The sequence below is a fragment of the Miniopterus schreibersii genome (genome assembly GCF_964146895.1).
Source record: "Miniopterus schreibersii genome assembly, chromosome: 18".
Lineage (NCBI taxonomy): Eukaryota > Metazoa > Chordata > Mammalia > Chiroptera > Miniopteridae > Miniopterus > Miniopterus schreibersii.
The window spans coordinates 6235694-6248154 of NC_138121.1; the positions used below are offsets into that span (position 1 = coordinate 6235694).

At 41.4% G+C, this 12461-nt stretch overlaps 1 protein-coding gene across 5 annotated transcripts; it reads right to left on the bottom strand.

The window, feature by feature from the left end:
- Nucleotides 1-2653: 2653 nt before the first annotated feature.
- ZNF227 (zinc finger protein 227) lies at nt 2654-11370 on the bottom strand. Of its 5 annotated transcripts, none has more exons than XM_081117554.1 (5): nt 11046-11370; nt 8613-8685; nt 7953-8014; nt 6455-6581; nt 2654-5168 (listed from the first exon to the last, which is right to left on the bottom strand). In XM_081117554.1, exons 3-5 carry the CDS (start codon nt 8010-8012, stop codon nt 3049-3051), a joined length of 2307 nt encoding a protein of 768 aa, XP_080973680.1. In that variant the 5' UTR covers nt 8013-8014; nt 8613-8685; nt 11046-11370; the 3' UTR covers nt 2654-3048. The 5 variants fall into 5 exon arrangements, with proteins under 5 accessions (XP_080973680.1, XP_080973681.1, XP_080973682.1 ...); XM_081117555.1 differs by lacking the exon at nt 11046-11370 and adding an exon at nt 10691-10709; XM_081117556.1 differs by lacking the exon at nt 8613-8685 and having other exon boundaries at nt 6455-6627; nt 11046-11355.
- Nucleotides 11371-12461: the final 1091 nt, after the last annotated feature.

Genomic DNA, 12461 nt, shown 5'->3' on the forward strand with positions numbered 1-12461 from the left:
CTGCAGCTTCAGAAATATGCAAAAGATGGTTCAGTTCAGTCCGTTCTCAGGCACTATTAGAGCTTGACCTATTTTCCTCCTTCTCCGTCTTTCTTTTTCCTAAGTTTAAAAAAAAAAAAGGCAGTATTAAGTGTGACTGAAAAGTAAATGTGGATGAATAGTACAGAAAGTCAGCTTGACGCTGTCTGGATGCATCTAAATCTGCTTATCTTGTGAGTTATTCATTCCGCAATGTTGAAAACACACAGATTGGAAGAGTAATGTCTCACCACTCACAAATACCAAAAGTTTCCCGTTTTTCTTGGTTTTAAATGCTCATTTCGAAATTAGTTTTCTGGCAAGTGAAGGAGAATGCGCTGTCAAAGGAGTGAAGGAAATACTGCAACTTGGAAACGAAAAGCCGAGAATATATGCTGAAAATGTTTTTTTAACGCACCTTTAAACATACCATCTTCTGTATCCAGCCGGCTCTTGCCATCATAAATACAACAGAATGTTTTTCTATAAGGTGATTAAAATGAGCCATGATTATTCAAAAAGTAGCTGTGGCTGTAGGGGATCCTCCTCAAATAACTAACAAATTCAACTTTGTTTTTGGCACCCTTATTGAGGTGATTGACACATAAAATTGTAATATACAGGGTGTCCCAAAAAATGTATACACACTTTAACAGCTGATAGCTCAATTTTGAAAATTAAATGTATTTTAACAAACACTGCCTTTTATTCAAAGTGTGTGTATACATTTTTGGAGACACCCCATATTTAGGCCCTGGCCAGGTAGCTCAATCGGTTAGGAACTAGATATTCATATGGAGATTCAATTCTGCCAGAGGCAATATACACCTTAAAGATTCCAGAGGTTGATTTTAATTCCATCACTTACCAAAAAATAAATTTCAAAATAATGTGCATGTACACAGAAGTATTAATATATGTACACATTCACTTCATAGGGTAATGACTCACATTACCAGCTAGTAATCCTGAATAAAGAGTATATGAGAGATTTTGTATAATTTTTACAGAAAGGCTTAAATTATTTCAAAACAGTAAGTGTAAAGAAATTTGGGGGTTGGGAGGCTGGGTGAAAACACATTAAGTACAAATTGGCAGTTACAAAATAGTCTCTGAAATCAATAAAGATATATTTAAAAAAAAAAAAGTCTCAGGGATGTAAAATACAGCATAGGAAATATAGTCATTAATATTGTATTAACTAGGTACGGTGCCAGGTGGGTACTAGACTTATTGGGGATCACTTCTTAAGTTATATAAATGTCTAACCACTATTCTGTAACCACTATTCTGTACTCTTGTAACTAATATAATATTGAATGTAAAAATTTTTTTAAAAAATATGATCAACTAGATTGGGACTCAGCAAACTACAGCCTGTGGGCCAAATCCAGCCTGCCACCTGGTTTAGTATGGACCATGAACTAAGAATGGTTTACACACCCTGGCTGTTATGGTTCACTGGTGTTGGCCCTGACATGAAGGGTCTCAGGTTCAATTCCCGGTAAAGGGCACGTACCTGGTTGCAGGGTTCGATCCCCAGCCCCAGTTGGGGCACATGCACGAGATCGATGTCTCTCTTCACACTGTTTCTCTCTGTCCCACTCCCTTCCACTCTCTTTAAAAATGGCAAGATACCCTCAGGCGAGGATTTAAAAACACACAAAAATAACAAAGAATGGTTTCTATGTTTTTAACGGGTTGGGAAAAATGAAAATATTTCATGCCTAGCTGGGTAGCTCAGTGGTTGTCTACCTATAAACCAGGAGGTCATGGTTCAATTTCCTGTCAGGGCACATGCCTGAGGTTGTGGGCTTGATCCCCAGTAGGGGGTGTGCAGGAGGCAGCCAATCAGTGGCTCTCATCACAGATGTTTCTATTTCCCTCTCCTTTCCTCTCTCTGAAATAAATTTTTTTTTTAAAGTAAAAAAAAAAAAAAAAAAATTTATGACACCTGAAAAATATATAAATTCAAATCTCACCCGGCCAGGCGTGGCTCAGCGGTTGAGCATCGACCTAGGATCCAGGCAATCAGGGTTTGATTCCCGGTCAGGGCACATGCCCAGGTTGTGGGCTCGATCAATGACTCTCTCATCATTGATGTTTCTCTCTCTCTCTCCCCCTCTCCTTTCCTCTCTCTGAAATCAATAAAGATATATTTTTTTAAAAAACCCACAAAAAACCCAAATCTCATTGTCCATAATAAAGTTTCATTGGAACACAAAAAAATGCAAAAATCTCACCATTTAGAGGTAACTAGAATACCTACCTAATGCATCTGTACCTTTTTAAAAAAATGTAATCACATGAAAATCCCATGCTTTGTTTTCCAGATTAATATATTCTGGACATCATCCAATATATATATGTATATATTTTTTAATGTCTACTGATTTCAGAGAGAGGAAGAGAGAGAGATAGAAACATCGATGAGTCATTGATCAGCCGCCTCCTACTGGGGATCAAGCCCCCAACCTGGGCATGTGCCCTGACAGGGAATCAAACCATGATCTCTTGGATCCTAGGTCAATGCTCAACTGCTGAGCCATGCCATCTGGGCTATATTCCTCAATTTTAATTCAGTATACCACATGAAATAAAGCAATCATATTTCATACGAGTCCTTGGCTAGAGGTAATTTTTAGTCATTTTATTTTATTCATTTTTCATACTTTTCAGCTTTAGTAAAAATAATGGCCACTGTAAATACATAGAAAATGATAATGGGAAAATAAAACACTTTCCCTGATTGCCCCCAAACTAGCTTGTTTATAGCAAATATCCTTTCTACACATTCTCTTTTGGTATGTACTCAAATATCACATCAATTGGATTTTACCAAGAGGGTTACATATTTATGAGTCCTATTCCTGTTACTCTGGTTCTATGTCGTCATTTTCATGGATTTGTTCAATTCCAACTGAAGAACCCCCTTGTCACTCTCAATACTTTATAGTGTTTATCCCCAGCATGGACTCTCCAAAAACTAAATGTACCACCTGACTGAAGTCATTAACACGTTTCTTGTTCTTAAAGATTCTTGCCAGAGTGGACTTTCTGATGAAATGTAAGACTTGACCGGTGATTGAAGTCCTTACCACACACGTTACACTTGTACGGCTTTTCCCCAGTGTGGACTCTCCGATGGGCCTGAAGACGTGAACTCTTACTGAAGCCCCTACCACACTCCTCACATTTAAATAGTTTCTCCCCAATGTGAACACTCAGATGGACTCTAAGATTTGAGGGGAGACTAAAGGACTTACCACATTCCTCACACTTATGAGGTTTCTCTCCTGTGTGGACCCTCTGATGATGGCGAAGATTCAAGCTCCTACCAAAGCCTTTCCCACACTCCTCACATTTGTAAGGTTTTTCTCCAGTGTGGCCTCTCTGATGGTATATTAACTGTGAACTGTACCTAAAGCCCTTTCCACAGACATCACATTTGTATGGCTTCTCCCCAGTGTGGACCCTCTGATGCGATTGAAGACCAGAGGACTGACTAAAGCCCTTACCACACACAGCACACCTGTATGGCTTCTCTCCTGTATGGACTCTCTGATGTACCCGGAAATCTATGGCCTGACTGAAGCTCTTCCCACACTCCTCACATTTATAGGGCCTCTCTCCCAAGTGGACTCTCTGATGAGCATGAAGATTTGATCTCCAACTGAAGCCCTTCCCACACTCCTCACATTTGTATGGTTTTTCCCCAGTGTGAATTACTTGGTGCAGTTTAAGATTTGAACTATAACTGAAGTGCTTACCACACACATCACATTTGTATGGTTTCTCTCCAGTGTGGACTCTCTGATGGGCTTGAAGCTTTGAAGACTGACTGAAGCCCTTCCCACATGTTTCACATTTGAATCGTTTCTCCCCAGTGTGGACATTCTGATGGACTTGGAGATTTGAAGCCTGACTGAAGCCCTTCCCACACTCCTTACATTTGTAGGGCTTCTCTCCTGTGTGAACGCGGAAATGGATGTGAAGATCTGTATTACGAGTAAAGCCTTTCCCACACACCTCACATCTGTATGGTTTCTCTCCAGTGTGAACTCTCCGGTGGCATATTAATGGTGAATTGTGACTGAAGCCCTTACCACAGACATCACATTTGTAAGGTTTCTCCCCAGTGTGGACCCTCTGATGTATGTGGTAATGGGCGGCCTGAGTGAAGCCCTTACCACACTCCTCACATTTATAGGGTTTCTCACCCCTGTGGACCCTCTGATGAACACGAAGATTTACACTCCACCCGAAGCCCTTCCCACACTGCTCACATTTGTATGGTTTTTCTTCAGTGTGGACTCTCTGATGGCATTGAAAATTTGAACTCTGACTAAAGCATTTACCACACTCCTCACATTTATAAGGTTTCTCTCCAGTGTGAGTTCTGTAATGAATGGTAAGACCTGTGCTGCTACTGAATCCCTTGCCACAGCTGTCACATCTATAGGACTTTTCTCCTGCATGATTAGAGTATGAATGAAAGGAACTCTTATTGAAGCAATCACCGGAGTCATGACATTTAGCAAGTTTCTCTCCTGGGGGAATCCTCTGATGAGTCTGCAGGTGTGAGTTCTGAGCCAAGCATTTCCCTCCTGGGTGTATGGTCTGGTGAGTTAAAAGCACTGAGCTATAACTGAAACCCTTTCCACACTCACTGCATGGATGGAGTTCCTCTCTGCAGGGCAAATGCTGACTGAAGCCATCACTCATGCTTTTACCACAGTCATTAGATTTGTATGATTTCTGTTCTGTGTCAATTTTAATATGATCACTAAGTGGCGATTTCTTCATGAAGGTTTCACAGACACGCAGGTTATTTTTCACATGAACTTGGTTGCCTCCACTCTGATTCTGTGACTCATTTGGGTATATATTCCCACGAGAATCCTCGACATTGAAAAACTCTTGATTTTCAACATAACAGGAGCTACCTCTTTCATAGTTCTCTATATTGTTCCCACTTTCAGAAACCTGATCAGAATCGCCTTGTAGTAACTGGGAACTCTCCCTCTGAAGACACCTGGTTAAATCACTTGCAACCTGTTTCCAGAATTGCCAGCAAGATAGCTCTTCATGTGGAAAGTACTTCAATGCAACTTTTCGAAGAGTCTCCACCTCATTTTGACTCTTGCTGCCTGTAACAAAAAGCAACATTCCAAGATGAGGACAAGTGAATGCTTTGTTGAGAAATGTCAGGATTCACGCTCGGACCACAGGATGAGGCCTTCATGAACCAGGGCAGGGTCATCCCTGCACGTTGTCCATCCTTTTATTGCGTTCCCATGCACGTGGAAGCAAAGAGAGGAGTCGTCAGGCTCTTACCCACTATGTGTAAAGGTGACCCATTCAGAACTGTAAGTCTAATATTTAACAGGCAAGCTGAAGCCTGAAATGACATGGCTGCAGTGCAACAAAGACAAGCCCCATTCCAACCTACAGTGACATCAATGAAAAGCCTACTCACCTTGTCCACAGTACTGTTATGACCAGTGGGATTCTACCTCATTAGGCTACAAGAACTCAGACTATAGGCATAAAATAGGATTTTAGGTCCGTGTAGAAATTATCTTCCAAGAGTAAATTTGGGAATGGTTGGAATAACAACATTGATCATGAACTGTAATAATAAAGAAATTTAGATCATGACCTGGTTCATGTCTATATATACATAAAATTAGATTTAGCCATTGTCTGTTTCCATCGAATTTCCCCCACTCTCACACCACTCACCAAATGATCAGTGTAGCCTGCAATGTGAGCAGGCAGGTCTTGATAAGGAACGCTGATAGACTGAAACAGAGTAAGGACAGAAACTATTTCATGGGGGGAAGGTAATGCCAGCACAGGGCGGGCAAAAGTAGGTGTATAGCTGTTCGTATGGAAAAGCTTTAACTCAAAAGAATGTCACTCACAATTGTAAATCTACTTTTGCCCACCCCTGTACAATGTGCTATGTTGATTCCATGATCCATCAATGGGTCACAACCATAACTTGAAAGACAAAGAATAGAAGCTAAGCTGCCCATTTATAATTAATTTAAAACAGGGGTTCTCAATAGAGGCACTGTTGATATTTTGGACTGGCTAATTCTCTGCTGTAGGAGTTTGTCTTGTGCATTGGAAGTGGCTTAGCAGCATCGATAGCCCTGGATGCTAATAGCACCCTTCCTCCAGTCATGACAATCAAAACTGTCCCAGACATTGTCAAATGTCCTTGGGGGGTGGTGACAAAGTCACCTCTGGATAGAATTTTTCCTGAGCAGGAGGATCAGAAAAATCTTTGCCTGTAGTCCCAGGGGTTAGAAAAACTGTGTCTTCAAGGTCAGGGAACTGCTTCAAAAGGTCCAACGCTCTGAACAACTGAGGACACAGAGATTTTCAAAGGGGTTGAGATTCAGTGTCAGAGAGCGCCTGTCCTTACCCACTGAGACCAGGTTCTGGAAGTTCTCCAGCATCACATCTTGGTACAGCTTCCTCTGGGATGGGTCCAGCAGCCCCAGCTCCTCCTCGGTGAAGACCACAGCCACGTCCTTGAACGTCACTGCCTCCTACAACACCAAACACACTCCACCTAAATCTCGCAAAAATGGTCCACTGGAAGAAGGCAGCATCAAGAAGGGGAAGAGGATTACCAAAAAAACTATGGCAGTTTTTAGTCCCAACAGCTGTCCCTCTCTCACTATCTCTTCCCTACCTACCCACAAAGCTTGGGCTCCATCACGATTTTCAATATATGCAAAGTTCACAGGCCTTCCGCAACCCTCCAGGACAGGTCTATAGCTTATAGCTGCTTTCAAGGCCCATGCCTTGTCTACCTACTGTAGCATTCACAGATGGTGAAGGAACAGGCTGGGTTCAAATGCCAAGGTATTAATAAAAAGATGTTGAGCAAACTCCTTAACCTCTAAGGATCTCCACTTCCTCTTCTCTACAATGGTGTCTAAATTGCAAGGTGTTTGAAAGGATTAGACAAGTGAATATATGTAAAGTAGTCAAAATGGTGCCTGGCACATAACAAATACTTAATAAACTTGAACAACTGGTATCATTATAGTCCTTTTCATTCAATTGGGATTGCACAGTATAGTATGCCTTAGAACTAGCCACTAATCTTTAATCAACACAAACGTATAATAATTATGGATTTTTACTTATAATTAATGCTGCAAAGATCCTTTTACAGAGATCTTAGCTAAGAAGTAGCAATTGCAAAGTCATAGAATATAAACTTAAAAATTTTGAAAGCAGAATGACAGATTTCCCTCTTAAAGTTTTCCTAAGTCACCTTTCATGTGAAAGAGCACAAATGTCCCTGAATCTCTAGACTCTGACCAAATAGGGCATTCCATTTAAAAAAAACTCTTTGACAACTTAAGTGAAATAAAGTTATTATTAACATTTACACACATTTAGTTATTAATGATCATTATTTTTTACATAAATTTACTTTCTTCTTTTTGTGACACTTCCGTTCATTTCTTTTACTCATACTTGGGTTTTTCTTTATCTTACTAATGGGTCTTTATCTTACTACTAATAAGAACTGTCAATATTAAGCCTTTATCTAATACAGATAAGTATACCCCATCAATTCTAATGTTGCAAACGTACAGGTATGAGTGCACATGAGAAAGGGATATGGGAAAGTGAAAACAGCTAGTTTGTAAAATAGGGTAGTAATAATGGAAATTGTTTTTGTCTACTTCAGATTTCTATTATTTTTTTCAAAGATCATTTTGTGAAATAATCAAGACAAAATAAAACACACACACACACACACACACACACAGTCTGGAACACAACATGCACTCAAGATCTGTTGTTTTCCATGAACTTTTCCAAGGAAGAGAAGAAAGATGTGCCTAATCTTTGAGAAATAAAATCACATTTTAGGAGACAGAAAGGAATGCTTTACTTACCTGAAACTTGGTCATTTTTTCCTGCTTCTTCTGGGGAAGGTCAGAGTCCTGAGATGGCATAACTGGGGAAAAAGAAGCCATGAGACACAGGCCAGGGCTGCCATGAGCCCATGTGGACCTTTGCAGGAATTATGCAAGAGCAATCCTACTTCCACATACAGCTTGATAACAGAGCATGGAAGAGACTATAGCTGCTAATGGATCTGCCAGTCAGGAACCACTGGCCAGTGAACCACCTGCACAACCAAATGCAGTATCCCTTCTATAAGGATATCTGACCTCAGGCATAGTAAGAAATAAGAGGCGTTACAACAACACAAAGGTTAAAAAAAAAGTGGGCTCTGGGGTCAGGGTCTAGGTTTATTTATTTATTTATTCTATTTTTTAAATTCTTATTCTTTTTGTTTTTTAAAAAAAAATACTGTCTAAATCTATATAATGGCTTGTCTCATAGAGGAGCAAACACCGGAATAGGTTAGATTTTGTTGCTACAGCAAGCTCAAATTGTGTCAGACAGTTAGGGGCCTACGTTTAAATCCTGGAAATGATCCTTACCATCTGTGTAACAGCAGGGGAGTTAACATAACAAAACAAAACCTCTCTGGCCCTCACTTTGATCATCTGCACAATGATAGGATAAGAATCATATGTCACACCCACCTCATACAGTTGTTCTTAGAACTAAATGAGTAGATGGAAGGTTCTAAGAACCAGGAATCCCTTTTTCTTATAGCTACAAAAAAGCAAACACTTTGCATCATAAACTGTACATATGCTTCTTGACTTAGGGTGCAGTTATGTCCCTATAAACACACTGTAAACTTGAAAATATCATAAGTCAAAAATGCAGTTAAGCCCTGGTTGGAGAGCTCAGCTAGTTAGAGCGTCACCCTGATATGCCAAGGTTATGGGTTCAATCTCTGGTCAGGGCATATACAAGAAGCAACCAATGAATGCATAAATAAGTGGAACAACAAATCGATGTCTCTCTCTTTCTCCCCCTCTCCCCCCTCCTCTATCTCTAAAAATCAATAAATAAAAATGTTTTTTAAATGCAGTTAATATACCGAATGTACTGAACATCATAGCTTAGCCTAGCCTACCTTAATGTGCCCAGAACATTTACATTAGCCCACAGTTGAGCAATTATCTTGAGTTTCATCTCAAGAGTAATTGCCTTCTTCTCTTTCCTCTCACCAGAAGCAGGAGACACAGATAGGCATTTTATAGATATGTCAGGATGTGAAAACACAAAACACAATATCCAAAAAATGCTAGCAACACAGCTAAGAGTTGTATCTGCTGCTGCAGCAGCATCATGAGAGTGCGTTATACATCATATTGCTAGTCTGGGAAAAGATCGAAATTCAAAATACGGTTTCTACTGAATGCATGTCACTTCTGTATCCTCGTAAAGTCAAAAAATCCTAAGTAGGAACATCATAAGTTGGGGACCACCTGTATTTGCAAATGTCCTTTTCAACAAAACAACTAAAAAAAGACCTGAGACTTCATTTATTATTGCTCTCTTATGAAAGTGAACTTTTAATCTCTGGAAGCCCGAATTCTTACTTAAAATTTCTTCTTAATTAATAATTTGTTACCTAGCTAGTAACATTTTATTGACACTACTATTAGTTTTCTAAAAAGTGTCACTTTGGGTCAGTTCACTTAATGAAGCTAGAAAAGACTATTGGTAAAAAGCCTTTCATCCTATGTGCATGGAGATGATAAAAACACAGAGCAAAGAGAAAGGTACAAAAGAGAAGTCAAGAAACATGGAAGACATATTGAGAGGCCCTAACATCTGTCTAGGAGGAGTGTGAAAAGAGAATGGGAAAAAATGGCAGAGAGGTCCTGTTTCAAGAGATAATCACTGAGTTCATAAATAGAAATTCTGAACAGTACAAATAAAAATGTACTCCTAAACAAATTACAGTGAAACTCAGGAATGCAAAGGACTAAATAAACCTAACAACAACAAAATCCTTAAAGCTCCCCCAAAGAAAATATAGTTTACCTAACAGAAATGAACACTGGACTGAATCAGGAAAACAGAATGGAGATCTAAGACAATCGAATAATGTCTCCAAAATGAAGACAGTAACTGTCAACTTTAAATTCTATGCTCAGCTAAATGATCATGGATTTACATGCGGGAGAAACAACGAACGACATTTTAGCTGAACGTAAATGAAGAAAGTTTATGACTAAGTGAACTCTGAAAGAAGCAATGGTAAGAAAGCATTTGTAAATATGCTTGGTAATACCTTTTTTAAAAAACGCCCAAGAACGATTAGACAAATTTGAAGGGTGGTTATAATAAAAAAGTATACCTATAACCTTTATAGCCTGTCCTACAGCTAAACAAGGAGGTGGTGGGTAGCCCTTATCAAATTTCAAGTACACTTCTAGTCTCTACATTTTTCAGAATGAAAACACATGCCAATTTAATTCAGTATTTGAGATGATCGTTTTTAAACATTAAAAAAATAACACAAGCCCATATAATTTCAAAACCTCTCGGGAGCAAATAAAAGGAAATGAACTGAAGACAAGAGAGAAAAAGAAATGCAAAACATAGTAAATTAAAAAATATACATTTAAAATATGTGTGAGTGGTGCTAATACACACATATTAAGAGGAGAATTAAGCATTCTCAGGTTTATTCAACAAATCTTCGAACATTTTCCGACTTGTCATTTACTGAGTGGAAACGGAGTGTTTGCGAGTGCACCTGGGGCGGGCCGTGCGGGGCCCCGGTGCCTCCTTCCTCCCCCGCCAAATTCAGGGGCGGTGAGGGAAAGCGAGAGGTGGGCCAGTGCGATTCTGTGTGTCCCCAAACTGCAAACGGCAGGGACACCCCCAGGCACTGGCGCGGGGCGGCTCCGTGCTTCCTTAACGAGATGAAAACGCAGCCAAGCTCGGAAGGAGCTCGCTCGGCGGGAGGACGACGGGAGGGCCCCGGCCTTCTCTCCCTTCTTCGGGGAGGGAATGACCTGTACCCGGCAGCCAGTGGCACCACCGTCCCAAGCTCTGGACGCGCACTGTCCCATTGAATTCCAACCGCGGCCCTCCCCCGGCGCCGCTACCTTCGCCGCTGCTTTACAGGGGAGGGAAGTGGAGCGCGGATAACACACTCGCCAGAAGCCGGCAGGACGGCAGGAGCGGCGCCGCTCGGTGAGCGAAGCACAGGAGCTTCCGTCCCCGGCCTCTCGGCCTCTGCGGGCGCCCGCGGCTCCTCCATCCCAAGGCGGCCGCCTAGGTAGCGGCCAGTCCCGCGCTCAGGCCGACGAGGCTCCGAGGGGCCCTGGGTCCGCAGGGCCGGCTCATCTCCCGGCCGCAGGACATAGTGCAACCTCGCTTTCCGCGGCCGGAAGTGCCTGCGACTCCTCGGCGCTCCGGAACTACACTTCCCAGAAGACCCTTGTTTCCCGACGGACTTGGGGAATACATTTCCCAGAAGCCCCAGAGGGGGAAGAACCGAGTCGGCCCCGTTAGAGCTATTAAAAAATAGTAAAAATTCCCAAACTCTCGGAGTTCCAGGCGTACGAGCCTGCAACTTCCAGAAGTCCCTTTAGTGGCTTCCCGCCATTTTGCCGGCCTCAAGCAGTTCTCTGAGGCCAGTGGAGTTTAGCTTCTTCTCATTGACAAAACGTGACAGCAAATACTTGACGTCAGTCTTGTAAGAAACAGATCACTTGATGGTTTACTGGTAGGATTGTACCCACCACTACCAGAAAAAGTAAAAAATGATAGCCCCTATTTTGCGTTTTACACACTTTTTAGATATAATAGAAGACCAAAAAAAATGCAACGGAGGCAGAATACATCGGACATTTCCACTTCTGTTAGTAGCACAGCCAGATAACTCGGAACTTGCCTGTTGAGGACAGCTAGATACTCTGAGTGAAAAGACAAGCTTCGGCAAAGACTTGCACAATCAGTTCTCAAAGTGAAACCGGAACTGTGTCTGTGCTGCCCGTCGCTACTCGAGTCATTAAGTAGAGATGAGGCTGAATCTTTGAGGTGCTGTTACTCAGATGCTGGTGATCTGAGACAGCGGCAGGGATAGCACCCTGAAAAACCACTCTGGCATTTCAGCTCAAGCCAGCCATTAAATAGGATTAGAGGGTGGGAAAGAATCTAAAACTAGGTGAGCTCCCAGGGTCTGTTTTCTATAATTGTCCTCATAAAGATTAGCTCCTAGACATTATCTCCCATCAGGCATGTCCTGTCCTTAATCTGCTCGCAAAATGTATCTTATTTCTGAGTGATGGAGCCATCTGGACTTCAAGGTCGATTATCCTTAGGACTCTGTTTTTCTTCATGCAACATGTCCTCCACAGTTCCCCAGGGTCTGTAAGAAAAAAATCTCTTATTGATTAGTCAGTGAATATCTATTAACCAACTGTGACTCTATTCTTAATGGGTACCTTTTCCCTATCAGAAGCAATAGGGCCATTGAAATCATTCCTCAGGAAATTTAGGGACTTGAAAGATGAACA